Source organism: Desmodus rotundus, chromosome 6, assembly GCF_022682495.2.
Source record: "Desmodus rotundus isolate HL8 chromosome 6, HLdesRot8A.1, whole genome shotgun sequence".
NCBI lineage: Eukaryota > Metazoa > Chordata > Mammalia > Chiroptera > Phyllostomidae > Desmodus > Desmodus rotundus.
The window spans coordinates 90353913-90372090 of NC_071392.1; the positions used below are offsets into that span (position 1 = coordinate 90353913).

Sequence of the window (18178 nt, forward strand, 5' to 3'; positions counted from 1 at the left end):
GACAGAGCTGGCCAGGTCCAGAGAGTGAGGACGATGCCCCAGCAATGCCTCCCGCTCCTGCCACTGACACCAGCTGTGTGCCCTCCTGTCCCCTGTCCACACCCACAGCAGGGGTGGGAGGGACTCCTTGTGAACTGCTGACCAACAAGCGACAGCCGGGCTTGCTGTACAGACGGGCCTGGCGGCAGGCTGGCCCCACATTTTCCACAGATTACTCACTTTGGCTACATTCTGAATTCAGAGGAAAGTCGATTTCCTGGTGAGGGAGAACCTGCGTGAGGGCAGAGGCAGGTCGTGGCAGCTGTCGCTCTCCTGGCGGTGGGCAACCGGCAGTCAGGACACCTGGTTCTTGGGAGAGTGAGCTTCTGGGGGGTGGCAGCCAGCGGGAGGTGGGCGGAGCCGGCAGTTGTTTGTGGGAATTCGGAATTTCTGAGTGGCCACAAGTGCGGGCCCCCTGACACTCATTCCACTGAGATCCACTGTGGTAGAGGTTCTATTTCTTATCTGAAAGTGAGCGTCTGTCCCTTTCTCTACTGCAGTGTTGCATTTGGAGGCTTCCCTGACTTGTGCGTCAAAGAATCAGAGAATCTTCGGGTTTTAGAGGGACCTGCAAAGTCGAATTTAGCAAAGTCGTACAATGTGAAAAAAGGTCAATTTGCCAAAATCCACTGTATTTCCATGTGCGAGCCAAACACAAGTGGAAGATAAAAGGGAACTGGGGCCACGACGGCAGACCGTCGTCCTCGGCAAAGGTGTACGTATCACAGACACTGACACACACGTGTGAACACAGGTGACATCTGGCATCACCCTGAATGTATTACTTAGGACTTCCCGTATAGAGCTGTTAGTCGCACTGGGAGCAAATGAGCTGCAATAAGCAGTCTTAATACCAGAACGCTCAGGTTCAAGTTTGCTATGAACAGAGGCAGGTTATCATCCATCGTAGTGATTTTTTCTCTCTAACCAGTGTTATTTCAAATTAATTCACGATCTATTCTGCTAAATAACCCCCCCCCCCCCAGGGCGTGCAGAGGGAGGCAGCCACTTCACGTGGGCCGTGGAGGCTGACGCTCCTCGACTGGGCGGCGGATGCTATCCCGCACCAGCTCTGTGGGTTAAGCTCCTCCGTTCTAGAATCTGTGGAGTCAGCTTTGTGGCTCAAGTTCTTTAAGCCTAGAACTCGAGATTCCTTATCTCTTCAAAGAGGACAGTCACGGCACGTTCCCTACAAGGCTGCCTTGAGGACCACAAACCCAGACAGAGCCTTGGCACGAAGCCCGACGTGCGCAGAGAGGACCCAGTGTGCGCCTGCTGGGATTTTCGGATGGCGAGGACGTCCTAAGGCAGCCGCCCGCACAGTATGCCAACAACTCGCGAAGACTGGGCACACTCACCTGTAATGTGGTGTCAAAGACCACAAGCTTTGAACTGGTGGGGACGATGTCGTAACACTTGTGTGACCTCATGAACCGCATGTAAACGCCACTTTCTGAGTCTTCTGCTGAAAAGGAGAGAAAAAAGGCAACTCTCAGTGACAACAGAGAACGCCCTCCACTGGGCGAAGAGGGTGTATGAAAAACCTGCTGCTAACAGACTTTGAGGGAAATAGGATCCATTCTCCCTGCAACAGCAAGAAGGTGACGGGGGTGCACTCTCTCGCTGACGCGGCGGCGCCGCCCTGGAGGTCCTCGCTGGGACAGCAATGGGGGGGAAAACGAGGCGGGCAGATTGAGAAGGAAAAAGGAAAAAGCCAAACTGTCTTTATTTGAAGACTATCTGGTTTTCTAAATAGAAAATACCAAAGAATCTACAAAAAAGTTTCCAGATCTTAAAAAAAAAAAAAGTTTAACAAGGTCCCAGAAGGCAGGGTTAATGAAAGACAAAAAGCATGGCACCGTATTTCTGTACGCCAGCCGTGAAAAACTGGAACTCGCTCCGCCAGCCACCCTGTCCTCTCTCAGTCCCCGCTAAGTGCTCACTCCCCTCCTCCCCTGGGCCCCGACTGTGGGGCTGAGGCCTGGACTGCTTTGCCCCCCTCTTCTTGGCTCAGTTAGCACCCCCCGCCCACCCGCCTCTAGGCCTCAGCTCCCCGACGTGACTGGGACACTGGGGAGCCAGGATTGGAACCCAGACGCCACTTGATTCCAATGTGGTGCTCCTCTCTGGGACGATGGCCCTCCTGCCGGCCTGCAGCGACCAAACCCCTAACCTGTGTCCATGGCTCGGCGCACGGTGTTCTCTCCGAGAGACTCTGACAGGGCCTCTGAGCCCACACTGATCGGAACAGCGGGGGCCTATCTGGGAGGACAAAATGACTGCATACGGTACTCAGGAAAGAGTCAGTTAAACAGCATGCCGTTAACCAAAGGACCCTCGTGAGTCTTAGGGTACCTGCTGTGGCAGACAGTGTGTGCCAACGGGTCTGCCACCTTCACGGTCAACTGCGTGAACCTCTCCCAACCTGCTTTAATTCTGACCTCCCTTCAGGGCACGATAATCCACAACCCGCCATCCCCATCAGCCCCTGGACAGTTCCCTCCTCTGCCATCTCCCCTCCTGCTGTGGAATCGGTCTGACCTCCTGGTCCAGGCTCTGGCTTCTCTCGAATTCGTTCATGCTGCTTTAATTTACACATCCTTCCTCACCTTTTCCTGTCCAATTTCACCCCAGTCTCACACACCATCCCATCCAATCTGGGTGCTCACTGGGGAACCTTTGTATTGGAAGAGCAAGTATTACATTAATTTACCTTCATGTAACAACTTTGAGGGGTACACCCTAATTTCTTCACTTTCACAGGAGCAAACTGAGGCTCCTAGGAGCTAAGTAACTGCCTACCTCAGACGGGCAGGAAGGGGGAAGGAACTGCAGGGTTCCGGAAGGAAAAAGTCAAAATGAGGTGTGTGGGCAAGCAGGTGACAGCCTTGTGCCTCGAGGGTCAAGGCTGTGAGACATGCACAGGCCCCAGACTGTCCCACTGTAGCCACCCCCACTCTGTCTTCTTTGGTTAGGGGTCACCCTGGGGCATTGCCTCTGGCATTTCTGCCCTGTGCCCACAAGGCCGGCTGCCAAGGAATGCCCCGGGCAGAGATGATGAAATGGGAGCATGGACGCAGGCCAGCTGGGCCGACAGCTGTGCTAGAGGCTGGAGTCCCCGGCCACTGCCCCAGCGGAGTGGAGATGGGGACTGTCACCATGCCATCGTGAGCACGACCCAGGACAAGTGGGTGCTGGGGAGTGAAGGACAGCGGCAGTCAGAGAAGGGATGCTGATGTTCACGTCCGTGTGCTTCCACGTCCCCCGAAACATTTACGTCCAGGGACACGGGAGCCGTGCGGAGGGGAGAACGGAAACTCGGGGAGCTCTCCTCCCAGGTGCACATGTGCCTCCGACCCGTCTCTGCCGTCACTGGTCACCAAGGAGGACAGACTGCGGGAGGTGTAGCGTCCCCGCAGCCTACTCACTGCCGGGGGGGGGGGGGGGGTGCACAGACACGAGGTCAAAGGGGTCACCGCAGTCAAGCACGCTGTGAACTAATACGTAAGTGACACACTACCAGCCAAATCCTGAAGTTCAAATGGATGAAATCAAGAGGGAAACTATAATAAAACGTAATAATCCATCTCCCAGGAAGGAACCCTTACAAGAGATTTTGTTTATTGATTAAATCAAACCTTTTCATAAAAGGAGCATACGTATTATAGATGGTATCATGATATGTATATCTGAAATCTTAAAGTACTGTGAAAAGAAATATTCAAACTTTTAATTTTTTAAATCCTTAGTGTCAAACATTTTTTAGGGTACAATCTTAATTCCTCTGCTGATTTTTAAAAAATATTTAAATAAACATTTTATCTCTTTAAGCGCTTTAAAAAATATTTTATTTATTTATTTTTAGATAGAGGGGAAGGGAGGGAGAAACAGAGGGAGAGAAAAATCGGTGTGTGGTTGCCTCTCGCACGCCCCCTACTGGGGACCTGGCCTGCAACCCAGGCATGTGCCCTGACTGGGAATCGAACTGGAGACCTTTTGGTTCATAGGCTGGCACTCAACCCACTGAGCTACACTAGCCAGGGCTAAGTAAACATTTTATTTTAAACAGCTTTACAGAAAAGCCGTGGTTGATCAATCAGCTCCTGGTACACCTCATACCAGGCTTCCCCTCAAGTCAACACTGATGCTCGTTACTATGGCGCACTGTCGCAGCTGATGACCCAATTCTGCTGCGTTAATACTGCAGTTCACGTTCTACCGGATTCCCTTCACTTCCCCGACGTCCTCCTCCTGACCTGGGATCTCACGCAGGAAGGGCACATCGGTCATCAGGCTCCTTAGGCTCCCTAGACTGTTGTGTTTGTCAGACCTTGCATTTGGTGACCTTGACTGTTCAGAGGGGTACTGGGGCAGGTATTCTGTGAAATGGTTCTCTATTCGGATTTGAGTGATGGTTTTCTCATCATCCTGGTCTTGGGGCTGTGTTCTGGGAGGAAGACCCTGAGCTAAAAGGTCACCTCACTCACCACATCAAGGGTGCACGTGACCCATCCCGGGATCACCTGGCTCAGGTAAGAAGCTGTCGGGCCTCTCCGCTGTACTCCTTCCCTTCCTTCCACACCGCAGTCTCAGCACTTACAAGTTGGGTGTTAGGCTCCACCTCCTTGAGGGCGGGGCAGCTACAGAAATGATTGGGAATTCTTCTGTCCCTCTGTCTGTCTCAGTGTGGACTCACGGTGCTATTATACACTCTGAGTTGCCACCCACTGCTGCTTAGGATTGTGCTCAGCTGATGGGTCTGGGGGGAGGTGTGGAGCTCCTTCCAAGGTCCTTCCGGTCTGCCCTGGCTTGGAATTCCACCCCCCCTCTGCCCCATCCTTCCAGGACTCCCCTGTGCACACCTGCAGCCTCCCACCAGTGGGGACTGGCAGGGAGCTGGGCCCCTGGGGTCCTTAGGCAGTGAGGGCACGTGGGGGTGGGGCTCCCTGCGCTCCTTCCTGAGCACCCACCAGCCCCCGACGGTGAGAGCCGGGGTTCCGCCATCACTGACGTCTTCCACGGTAGGGTACATTTGTTGCAACTAGTGAACCGATAAAACAATCACGAACAAATTATTAACAGAGACCCAGACCTTCCTTGTTTTGGTGGAGGGCTGGGCAGGTGCCTGGGAGGAAGCCCCTCCGCTGGAATGTCTGACATTTTTCTCACAATTAGAACGGGATTCTAGGACTTAAGGAGGGTATACGATACTTTTTTAAAATGTAAAAAGCTTGACAGAGCAAAAGCAAAATGTTAAATACATAAAACAAATTACAACAAAATTTATTTTGGTCTGCAATATGAACAGATTATTATTGATGCAATAAAACAACATTAGTAACAAAAGTGTTAGTGTTTAATTAGGAAAACAAAGTGAAATAGCCTAAAATGTCATAGCTTCTCCCCACTCAGTGCGAGCTGTCTGAGTTTGGTTGGCCTCGTCTGTGCTATTTACACTATGATGAAGCCTCAAATTGCACTTGAAAGGAAAAAGGCACCGAAACAGAGAAAACCAGAGTAATTTGGAGTCAAACCAAAAAGAAAAAAAACCCCACTCAACAATAACAGGCTGTTTGGAATGCATTATTAAAATTCCTGGGAAGGCATGAAGTTCAAACTTGCATTATTCAACAGGTAACTGGGGCTAAGATAGTATCGCAGTGTTCCATTCTTTTGTTATTTTATGTATCACTGGAGAGGAGAGTAATTACAGAGTTACTAGTCCACGGGAGGAAGCTGTTTGTGGCACAATGTAAAAGCCCACCACCCTTCCAGTAGCCTGTTAACAGCAGGCAGTTGGGAAGGGGAAAGTATATGGTAAAGCGTGTAATGTGCGAAGGTGAACGAAACACTTTGAAAATGCAACCTCTAAGTTTAAATGCAAATAATCATACTCAAGAGGAAAGGCGTGGCAGGGAGCGAGTCTCTTTCTTCAAGATCCGACTACCTACCACCCTTGGTCCAACAATTCCCGGCAGGTCCTCACTACTACACCCGCCCCCCCCCCCCCCAATCACTCCAGGTTTCTAGCAGCTGACCTCTAACCCACCATATTCCCCGACCCAGGACCCTACCAATACTTCCTTTGGGAATGTCCTCCTTATTTCCATGTCTGCTTTGCATGCGCTTTTATCTCTTCTAGAACAGCACCTTCCCATCTGAATCTGGCTGAATCTGGGCTCCCAAAGATGTCCCACCTTGGCACATCAGAAGGAGACCTTATTTGGAACACAGGTCTTTTCTGATGTAATTCAAGTAAGGATCTTGAGATGAGATCATCCTGGATTAGGGTGAACCCTAAATCCAATGAGCACTGTTTTTACAGAAGAGAAAGAGGAGGCCATGGCTGGGCAGCTCGGTTAGAACATCGTCCTAACACCCCAAGGTTGTGGGTTCGATCTCTGGTCAGGGTGCATACAACAATCAACCAACGAATGTACAGATAAGTGGAACAACAAATCCATGTTTCTCTCTCTCTCTAAAATCAGTAAAAACAATTAAAAAGGGGGGAAGAGGAGAAGACACAGACAGACCCACAGGCGATGGCCAGTGAAGACGGGGGCAGAGGTTACCTTGATGCAGCCGCAAGTCAAGCACACTGTGCGGTGTTGGGGAGACCCTCCCTCAGAGCCTCAGAAGGAACCAGCCCTGCCAACACCTGACGTCAGACTTCCGGCCTCCAAACTGGGAGAGAACAAAGTTCTGTCCTTCTAAGCCACCAAGTCTGGGGCGCTGTGTAATGGCAGCCTCGGGAAACGAACACACCTTCTAAGTTCAGTTCTAAGGCCCGCACCCCATTCCTGAAGACCCTCAAGTCAGAAGGAATCACTGTTCTGACATTCCCATCGGAGCTAGGTGAGTCACTTGCTTTTGGAGTCGTATGTCTTGTGCTGAAGGTAGGGGTCTGCACTTTCCTTCAGCCGCGGCTTTCGGGGGCAGTGGGCAGGGTGTTAGGACAGGCCTGCTAAACTGTATGTGGCTGGCAGACACATGGGTAAAACAAAGGACCAAGTATGAATTACTGTGTTACCTTTCTAATCTGAGAGGAAAATAACAATGTACATGAGTTTAAAAGAATACTGGTGATTCCAGATGTAAGGACCGATAAAGATACTTTGTTACAGACCTTTGTAAGCCTGAAGGACTGGAACTGGATGCTTTTAGTCACAGAAACAATGCACCTAGGGAGGTGCCCCCTGCAGATTTTTTAAAAGCAAAACAGCACTGATCTACAGCTTTAAAAGTGTTTGCAGGTACGTTTTATAATGAAGCTACTTTCTACTTCTACTGGACAAAGACATGTTATTAAATTGAATAAGACCATCGAAGACCTGAAAACGTTCACACTATTTTAACCTAAAAAACATGGCAAACACCTTTATCAGTTCACATCCCAGAGATAAACACGAAGGTCATCACCGACTTCTAAAAACTATACACACAGAATTTTAACTGAGAGCTTGCAAAGAACGTATTCAAACATGGTGTGATTCTTGGGCACTTCCAGCCTCAACTATGTGAAGATGAAGAGACCAGACTGTCATCGACCATTTGTTCACGGGACAAAGATGGGAACAAGGGAGGGGGACAGAGAGAGCGATGCCAGGAGGAGGTGGCAGGGCAGCGGCGAGCGCCCCAGGGATGCAGAGGGACCTGAGTCACCGAGGGTGTGTCAGAAAACAGCAGAGGCTCCCCCCAATAACCTTGATTCTGTAACAATGGCGCCGAACCTCTGCCGGCACAGAGAATTAATCCTGCTCGCTCGGGCCGAACGCCCCAGGGACTGACACGCACCCTGGAGATTTCAAGTCAAGGGACACGAGTGAACCCTCGGAGAGCAGAAGAGTGACTGCTCCCTTTGACCAGCTCCTGTCCTGTGCTGCCATTGCTGTATCAGCCAGAAACGCCAGCGAGCCACAGGGTTTAACACTGAAATAAAAAATGTTTAAGGTTTCAGTATGTTAATTGGGCAGGGGAGAGAGAGAAACATCCATCAGTTGCCCCCTGCTCACGCCCCGACCTGGAGTCAAGCCTACAACCCCTTTGGTGCACAGGATGACGCTCCAACCAGCTGAGCCACCCAGCCAGGGCGTCATCAGTATGTTAGTTACTTTAAAATTTAGAAACACAATGCCGTGGCCAGTGTGGCTCAGGTGGTTGGCATGTTGTCCCACAGACTGAAGAGTAGCGAGTTCGATTCCCAGTCACGGCATGTACCCAGGATGATGCGGCTTCAGTCCCCCAGTTGGGGTGCGTATGAGAAGGCAACAGATTGAGGTTTCTCTCTCGCATCAATGTTTCTCTCCCCGCCCCCCCAAGGAATAAAAAAATGTCCTCGGGTGAGGATTAAAAAAAAAATTTAGAAACAAAAGCTTACTATATGCATGTGGTATCTTTTCTTTTCAGAAAACAATTTCAAATAGCTGAGCAAGAAATAGGTTAAAAAAGGTGAACATGGAAGTTAGAAGTGTATAGAAAACATTAAACTCATCCATTTTCCTAAAGTGCTTAGAAACGGGAATATTAACAAAGTCAAAGCTTAAATATAACTTTACAGGACTCGGAAGGTAGCAGAACAAATGACATGCGTTCGATTTGTTTTCCTTTCCATGCTTCCTGAGTTTGCTTTCACACGTGTTAGGGGCCAAGAGCCCGCTGAAGGAGGAAATGCATCTGCTTTTCCCGAATGGGGAGAACAGGATGAAGGAAGGAGAAGTGTAGGTAAGTAAAGGTACACGGCTTCCCCAATTGGCTACTTCTAGGAGTTGCAACAGATGCCTAAGGAATATCTCTGGCAGACAAAGCAGTGGCCTTGAAATTTAGGTGCCCCCCCCCTCCCGCCCTGCCCCATCAGAGTTCTAAGTGGCTTCGCATAGAATTCTAGGGACCATGCCACGGAGGTCTCTATCACAGCCCACATTTCCTCTTTTCCAGGAAACAGACCCAACTGCTGAGCTGCAGCAACAGTGAGGACCAGGTCAGCTCGCAGGGGTCGGGCTCCAGACCCGTCAGGAGAGCGAGGACCACCCTGACCGTGACAATGCCTGGAAACACACTGCCCAACCCCCGCCCCCGTGTCTACTACACTCTCAGCGACCGGAAGAAGTTTCCTTCTCACTCGAGCTCCTTAAGGACTTCGTGGAGGGAGCACATGTTAAATTTTATCAGCTGCTATTCCCATATCTACTGCAGGGCCCAGAGGTCTCTCTCTCGTCTGCTGGCCTTCCTTCCCTCGGTGGATTTCTCAGGAACTGCAGGACAACCCTCGCCAGCCCCCAGCTTGGTGCGTGACTCACTGCGCTGACGTTTCTGTAGGAGTTCGGCCCATATTTCCAGTGCCAAGCCAGTCATTTGCTGTCTTCTTTGTGGCTGTCATCTGGTTTCAATGTCAAGAATGAGCTGGGAAGCTGCCACCCTTCCCTGTGCCCTCAAATAATTCAAATGACAGAGGCCGGAACTGTTCCTGGTGGGGTTTACTGAACCCCGTCCACCCACGAGCTGGGAATCGGCCTCTTCTGCAGGGCCTGAGGAGGGGTGAGGACTTTTCATTGATTCTGAATAAACAGCTTTATTCAGCTATAGTTCAAGTTCACATCCAGCCCGTTCACCCATTTCAAGTGTGCGATTCAATGAAGCCCTGTTTAATTTCCTCTATGGTGACTGATCAAAGGGATCTTCAACTAACCAGGAAAACACAAATTCATAAAATCCATTCAAAAGTGATCGAAAGATTAAAAAATTTATTAGTATAGTTTGAAATATGCAGGTTTCTTTTAATGTTATTTTCTAAATCTCTGCACTTATACATAAGAAGGCCCTTTTATTTCCACTGCTTTTTGCATTTTGGCTCACTTTTTTTTTTTTTTTTTGAGCAGATTTGGCAAAAGTTTATCCACTTTACTGGCCTTTTCTAGGATCTAAGCTTTTGTTTTTCCTGAGCAAGACTGCATTCTGCGTTTGATTTCGTGGGTTATTGTCAGTAGTTCAGTAGGGTTTTAGGAGGGAAGAGGGGTGAGTGAAGATACTCAGCAAGCCACCCCAAGGCACCCGCGCTTCAGCCCGGTGCGGTGAGTTCGGTGGGCTGATGCCACGCATGCCGACGGCCACAGTACAGGCGACCAGAGCCTGAAGCTAGGGCCACCAACGCTTGTACATCTTTGGGGCTAAGTCTTTTCTGACAGATTCCTCTGCTGCGGGCCTCCAGCTGCCTCAAACAGCACACGGTGGTTCTCGTAGCATGGGTAAGCTCTGTTAAGCATTACGATTTCCAACCAAAATACGCAATGACGACTGGCAGAGTGAGGCGAGGGTGGTGGGAGCTTCCTTTTCGAGCCCTCGGCTCAGGGCCCTCCCTCCAGGGTGCTGGGCAGGCGGCCAGCCTTCTCTGACAGAGATTCCAGCCGGGCGGCCGGGGAGCGAGTGTAGGAGGCGGCAGGCAGATCTACACCAAAGCTGGGTCCAAACTGCCATGCTCTGCTGTGTGTGTGACCTGGAGCAACCGACGCCTTCCCTGTGTCTGACCTTCTTCATCCGTAAAGTGGGGACAATTCCATGTTTGTGGCAGGGTGACCCTGAGGACTGGGGACTGAGAAATTCGGACAGTCGCTCAGGCTGCCGAGGGGACAGGGCACCCAGGGGGCACGTGGGAAAAGTCTGGCCGCATGGACACCAAACCGCCCCCGGAGGAGCGGCTGCCACCGGAGGACGCCCTCGTGGGGCCTTGAAGTTTTTGCTGAGTCGCCTTTTTGGTCCTTGCTCAAGTCACGCCCGCGGTGACATTTCTGGAGGCGGCGATTCCAGGGCGGGCACTCGTCATGCTCTCGTTATTCGACCCCCATGTAATCCTCCTGGCCAGGCTCTGTTATTACTTCCTGCTTACACATGAAGAAAGAAGAAAGCGAGGCCTGAAATAACCTGCCTGAGGTCGCACGGCTTTGAAGTAGGAGAAATGGGACTCCAACCCGGGCTGAGTCATGCTCTCAATAACGGTGACTCTAATTACACCCATAGCTGAAAGGGGGGCACACCCCAAAGCCAGAGAGGTCAAGGTGACAGAGAGGGCCGCACTGAGGATGGAAATAAACAAGGAGGATGTGGAGGTGGGGGTTCCCAACAAGGTCCTAATGGAATGAGCAAACACCGCATTCCAAGGAACACATGTGATGATCTGAAGGTAACACCGTTTGTTACAAATGAACTAATATGACCAAAAACACATGAATCACAACCTTCAGAAACCACAGGAAATAGCTCTGAGGGAGACAGAAACAGCAAATTAAACATTAAAAAAAAAAGTGACTCAAATTTAACCCAAAGGCTCCCAAATTGGTTTCCTCCCCAAAGGGCTGTCCGTCCGCCTTTGTTATCAGAGGTACATCAAACTCTTTCTCCCTAACATCTGCGCAAGCGCAGCCACAGGAGAAGGACCTGACAGCCTTCCACAGACCCCAGGTTACGTCAGCAAGCCGTCAGGTCCCACCTCCGTGTGCTGTCTCTGCCTTTCTTTCAGCTGTCCCCTCCCTGGGGGTGATAAATATATTTGGACTTCCTGCTCAGGTGGGAGACACCCGAGTCACCTTCCATGTTGACACTGCTCTGGGATTAGCCCACGTTAACTAGTGTGGATGATGTCCTCTCGCCGCCTCAAACAGACAGAGATGCCTTAATTCTTCTTCAGAAACAGCACAGACCCCTGGAGGTACACTGAGCTTTTGTGCCAGAGTGAACGCTGAAGCTTTTCTAGCTCTCTACGTATATAGGCAGATACACACACTCTCCAAATATTTACCGAAAACTAAGCCTCAAGTATCACAATCTCTGAGATCTGGTGAGTAGTAACTTTTCAGACCCCCACCTCCTGGAGCTTACAATTCAATCGCAAAGAAAGTGAGTGAACACATTTCGCCTTCACAGCCCAGCTCCGCCGTGAGGGATCGTGAGAGCACGTGTGAAGTCCTGCCCGGGGCTTCCGGACAGGCTTCCCCAAACCAGGAACACATAGGCAGCAATCTGGCAGCCAGGAGAGGGAAGAACACTCCAGCAAGAGGGAACAGCCTGTGTGAGGTGCAGATGGTGCAGAGGCCCTGGCCTTGGTGGTGAGAGGAACTGAAAGGCCAGGAGAGCTGGAGGGAAAAGCAAGGAGGAGACAGGTGTGCACTGGGGCAGGAGGGAGGGGAAGCAGGGATGATGGAGAATGGCATGAGAAACGTGGGCTCCAGTGGAGGAAAATCACCGAAGGCTTTGAATCATGGACGTAACGTGATTAGGCAGGTGTTTGTAGAAGATCTCTCTAACAGCAGCACGTAAAGTCGGTCCGAGCAGCCAGAGTCGGTGCTGGGAGAGGTCTGGCTATTTAACAGACTGACAGCATGGGGACCTGGCCTGGAGGGGGACGGGCAGGGGTGCCCGTGAGCTAACACTGAGACAACAGAATTGAGAGGCTCTGATTACTTGGATGGGGGACAGTGAGACAGCCACAGCTAAACATCATTCTTGTCAGAGGAAAAAAATAAATAAGCAACCTCAGTGGAGGCGGTACCACTTCCTGAATCAGATTGGCTTTAAAAAAAAAAAGGAGGAGGGGAGGGGCAGGAGACTAGAACAGACGGCCCCGAAATGCATCAGGCAGACACGGAGCTGGTAACTGGATACTCAGGTGAGCTCTGGCTGGAGATATCTATCTGGGACCATCAGTTATTAAAGCATCGTGGTAATTAAATCCACGGGATTAAAGCACTGGGCAGCAGGAGTCGTGGTAACCAGAGCCACGGAAGGACCGAGGGTGGGCGGGGATAAGGGTGCTGAAGGGGAAGGGGCCTAGGCCAGGCCATGGGGAGGCCCCACGTCTAAAACTCAGGAAAGAAGAGCAACTGGTGGTATGTGAATAACCTCACGAAGCCTGTTACCCAACTGAACGGGGAAAGAAGAGTAAGAACCATCATGGAAACCAACAGCCAGACACCCATGAGGAATGCCGTGTGGGAGGGAAGGGAACAGTCATCTTTGTGGGCTGTAAAAAGGAGCCATTGTAAGCACTCGGGGGGTTGAGGGGCGCCTTGAACCTGGGCCGAGGATGTGAGGACCAGAAGGGGGGTTCCCGAACACCAGGTTGCTTCCTATTGGCCAGGCAGATGGGCTCGGAGCAGGGCTGGGGCTCTGAGAGTTCACACTGGAAACCCTCCTTCCCGGAAACATCTTCTCGGGGAATTTATTTAACCTCTTACTTCCTCTACAAAAAGGGGGATGCTACAAATATTTACTTCTTAGGGGTGTTGTGTGGATCGGACAAGCTACATGGAAAGGACTTAGAGAACAGGCCCCACCACGCTTAGCACATGCCAGCTATTACAATTGTTAAAAAGGGCATCGAAGCCTCCATTTGTTTTCAAGGGAATGCCAAATGCCTTGTAGAGTCAGCAGTTTTCCGACTTTGAAATTCACAGGGGAAGCGTAAAGTCGTAAAGTCGCAGGGACGCCGTGAAACAACTTTCCCGGCCTGCCCGCCCGCCCCACGCAGAGCTGTCAGAGGGGCGCACCTCGGGCTTGGGCAGCTGTGTGAGCCAGCGGTCTGGGCTCTGGTGGGCTGACCGGCGGGGTCGGAGCAGAGTGCCCACCAAGCGGCGGAAAAAGTCGGTCTCGAGCGGGAAGGTGATGAAGCTCCCTCATCCCCAAGATGACTGGAGTGCTGGCTTAGCACCTGACAACTTTCCTTTCCTTGGGAACCTGGGGGACAAGTCCCACTTCCGGAAGTCCCCGGGTCCTCCTGTGCACGCTCCTTTGTTTAACAGCTAGGGGCCTTTTCATTTCAGGTAACAAAAGCCCCTGGGTCTCCAGGACAGCCGTTCTCTCTCTCCAAATGAAGACACCATCAACAGAAGGCTCTGTCCTGACCTCAGAGATGACAACATGTGCACCTACCCTTGACTAAATAAGGTCAGCTTTTAACGTGGGGCCGACTAGCGAAGAAAACACGTCACTGTAAACATCTCATAAAGTTGTAACTACTTTCATAACCAAGACATAATCAGTCTCCTGTCGAAGGTGAGTATTCGAACTCAGGAGGGGAGGGCCTGACCGAGGAGCTACCCAGCTGTGCTGTCCCCCCAAACTGGACGCTTGACTGTCTCTACCACCAGAGGTCAGTGCCTGTCACTCTATCATCCTGAAATGGTCAAGTGCAGGCAGGAGCCTCCCTGGGCGGCTGGCTGCTCTGAAGCTCAGCAGGGACTGCTTTACAAGGTGACCACAGACACAGAGAGACCATTCTTCCCTAAGCAAGTCAGAGCGGTGTTTCTCAGCCCCTGTGCCATTATCTGTCCCCCTCCCCTTTTTATACATCCCCCTCCCAATGGTCCCATCCAGGGACACGAAGACCATGGGTGTACACGCTGCTGTCTGTGCGTGTGCGTGGCCCTGTGAGTGTGCAGGCTGACCCGTCCTGCTCTGAATCTGAGTCTGAAGACACAGCCCCAAAGGCTGTACTTGGGAAAATGCCATACAGGCGAAGGAGGAGCGGCCAGGACAGAATGGGCCGCTGGCAGGACAGGTGGACAAAACCACCAGAGCCCATGAGGGGACACCCGCATCACTGGAGAGTCTGTGACAGCAGACACAGAAAGAGGGCAGTGAGGAGACAACAGAGGAGATTCTTCAAGGGCCAGAATGACAGCTGTATGCACCACGGACAAGCTGCTGAACACTCGCCTACTTCAGAGAGCATTTGTGGGCTGGGTTCTGGCGCGTAAATGTGCTTGCCCTCGGTCCTGACACCAGGTCGGTTTGAGACAGCTGACCCTGGTAAACATGCACGTGGATGTGACTGGCAGAATTACATGAGATCTGGAAAGCAAAGACAGACCATGGGCTGGGCACTGTCTTCCTCTCTTTGCACATACTGAACCCCATGTTCCCCTAAGGTAACTACAGGCACTCCCCTTATCCACGGGCTCCCCTTCTGTGGTTTCTGTTACCCACGGTCACCCATGGTCTGAAAACGTTCAATGGAAAATTCCTGAACTAAATAATTCGTCACTTTTACGCTGGGCGCACCATTCCGAGTAGCACGGTGGAATGTCCCATCAACCCCGCTCTGTCCTGCCTCCCTCTGTCCGGCGTCTCCCCACTGTGGACGCTCCTGCCCGTGAGTCACGTAGCCATCGCTGCTGCCATCAGAACCCACTGCTTTGGTGTGGCAGTGCCTGTGTCCGAGTCGCCCTTATTTCACTGAAGGATGACCCCCAAAGTGCACGCACAGTGATGCGGGCAATTTGGACATGCCAGAGAGAAGCCGTACAGTGCTTCCCGTGAGTGAAAAGGTATGTAAGGTACTTACGCACAGGGAAAAACAGGGCATTATGGGCTTCGGGACTATGCGGTTTCTCGCATCCGCCGGGTGTCTTGGACCGTATCCCCTGCATATCATGAGGGACTACTGTATAAACCTTTACTCTACTCATTGAGATGCTGAAACACTGTTAAGCACTTACTATGTGCCAGCCACAGCAGACACTGGGGAGGGAAAGAGAAGAATTGTTAGAGAAGTGGAGAAGGGACTTGGGGCACAGCCTCATAGATGGGCTGAGATGAGGGGTGAGCCATGGTGGATTAGTAAGATTGGTGGGGTGCCGACCAGAAGCAGAGAAGGCCTTACTCCCAAGAGAGGTAACACCTGGAGGCAGAGGGACACGAGGGGACACACCGAGACCGGGAGGAACACACACAGCAAACTGCGGCTGCGGGTCAAGTCCGGCCCTTTTTTCTGTATGTACAGTTTTACTGGACTGGTCTGGTTCCCAGCTGCCGCCTGCCTTGCTGCGGCGCAGGTGAGATGAGAGGCAGTGCCGGAGATGGAGACCAGCTGGCCCTCTGCAGAAACTGGGGGACACCTGGTCTGGAGCCTTGTTACTCAGAGAGGCATCTGTGAGGCAGGAGCACACGGGGGTCTGGCAGAAATACAGATGCTCGGGGCCCACCCCAGACCCGCGGAGCTGGAACCTACCTCCTAAAAAGGTCTCTGGCAATTTTTACCCCCAGAAAGCTCCCCTGTCACCGGCGTGTGTGGCTGGGAGGAGGCGGTGAGGCCGCAGATGAAGAAAAGCAGGTGCTTATCCTGTACAGAGTCTGGGGAAAGCGGTAAAGATTTTCCCATAAAGGAGCGGAGCCATCCGCCACGCTCCAGGAAGGTCCCTGGGTCACGGCCGTGAACATTCTGCAGAGCTGACAGCAGGAAGCAGCGTGGGGATCCACGCAAAGACCCAGACGACGCAGGGGACATCGCCAGACGGCTCCTTCTTTCTTCCCAGGAGCAAATGACATTTTGAGACAGGACTCCAATTTCACTAATGCTTCCGATTTGCTTCCAACAAATACAGCATCAGTTATAATTTATTAGGAAACAGAGAAACACTTAGTAACAAAATATCAGGCATCATGTGTTGCCGTGCACACCAAATGTATCTCCGTCTCAGTGATGCTTCCGGACCGCAATGCATAAATTATGACAGTATCTGGATGAGGAGGAAGTTTGAAGATTAAATGAGGATCAACTCATCAGCTATCTATTATGCAGGCTGCTAACGCATCAGCCCACAGGATATTTAAAGGTGTGATGTCTCATGTTAGAATATTTTCCCCCCAAAATAAATGCATGATTCTGCTTGATATTCAGTTTTTCCGTATTTTGGATGAATAAGGAATCTAAAGTTAAAAAAAAAAAAAAAAAGAAAAGACAAGACCAAAGCAGCATTTCAGACAACACGCCAACACCACTCCTTCTCCTCGCTCGGCTAACAGCTTCTGAGTAATTGCTTAACATTCTGCCTCCTGAACAATCTAGAAAAGTTTGACAGGGTTATTTGTGGGATGCGGCATGCTTTCATGCAACGACAGCAATAGAGATAAAAGGAGAAGAGAGAAAATGGGAAATTCCCTTTCTTAGGGGCTCAGGTTTCCTACTTCACATTCATTCCAGGGGCAGAAAGAAGGCAAAAGGAATAAGGCTTACATATCTGTGCTGAGCAATGAAACATAATTAAATCACTAAATCTCAAGTAACAAAAGAACCTATTAAACCTGGTGTTGAGAAGAATCTCTATGTTAAAATTCATTGACAAAGGCCTGAGGAAGTCCATGAATTCAGTACAGTGGTTAAGAGACAGATAACAGTTAAGAGATAACTGTTAATAACACTTAGCCAGTACTTCCTCGGGGTTTATACACTGTATTAAACCTCACTGTATGGACCACTTCATTTAATCCTCAAAATACCCTGACATAGCTCTAGCTCATAAATGGGGAAACTAAGGCACAGAGAGGTTAAGTGACCTGTCCAAGGTCACACAGCTGCACAAGAAGCGGAGCTAAGGTTTGAAGCTGGGCCTGTGTTCTGGACCGTAACTGTGGTAACTCTCTATCAGCACCTGCCCTCCATTTTCCTTTGTGCCCAGGTGAATCTGCAAAGACGTTTAAATGCAGTGGGCTCTCATTGTTACTAACACCACAGACAAAGAAAATACCCTATGGTTTAGATATTCAAAGTCTTAATGGAAAGGTGGGGGGGGGGCACACCATATTGCCTTGTGGACAGTGGCCAAAATTTGATTTGTGATATAACAAAACCAAGGAATAATGAGGTGGACTCCTCAGCAGGACAATTTCTCAGTAGGATAAAAGGCAAATGAAGTCCCAGTAAAATTCTGCAACGTGTATCATGCGACTGCTTGTTAATCATAAACATGGATGCAGACTTTCAATGCTAGTTACTAGGAATGCATTCTTTTCTAGCTAAGATGTTTGTGGAGTGCTACAGGGAATCTAGAACAAATAAACGTAGGCACCGGCCTACAACTACCTGCCGGCCACCGTTCTCGTGTTGGCTGTGCGTACTATTTCGGGAACTGCCTGACTGTGTATGAACAGGAGTATGAAAGTAAAGTCGACACAAGGTACAAGCATCCACACGGCACGTTCTTTGTTCCTGGAGCTGTATTCTATCAACACTCTTAGAAAAAAAAAGAGAAGTTCACTAAATAAATAATGCCAGCCCACGAGACAGTGTCCAAGTCCTTCGAACTCCTCAAATTGTCAAGCATCTTACACAAAGTTCTCTTCCCACTTTGAGCTCATTCTATTCCACTCGAAC

At 50.6% G+C, this 18178-nt stretch overlaps 1 protein-coding gene across 9 annotated transcripts in view; it reads right to left on the bottom strand.

The window, feature by feature from the left end:
* PRKAG2 (protein kinase AMP-activated non-catalytic subunit gamma 2) overlaps nucleotides 1-18178 on the bottom strand; it is a 203446-nt gene that overhangs the window by 31703 nt on the left and 153565 nt on the right. For 5 of the 9 annotated variants that reach the window (XM_053926706.2, XM_053926705.2, XM_053926708.1 and 2 more), the window contains one exon: nucleotides 1398-1504. In XM_053926706.2, the coding sequence (XP_053782681.1) occupies nucleotides 1398-1504 (107 nt within the window). The remainder of the gene's footprint in view (nucleotides 1-1397; nucleotides 1505-18178) is intronic. The other 4 variants (XM_053926707.2, XM_053926710.1, XM_053926713.2 and 1 more) reach the window with 1 other exon arrangement.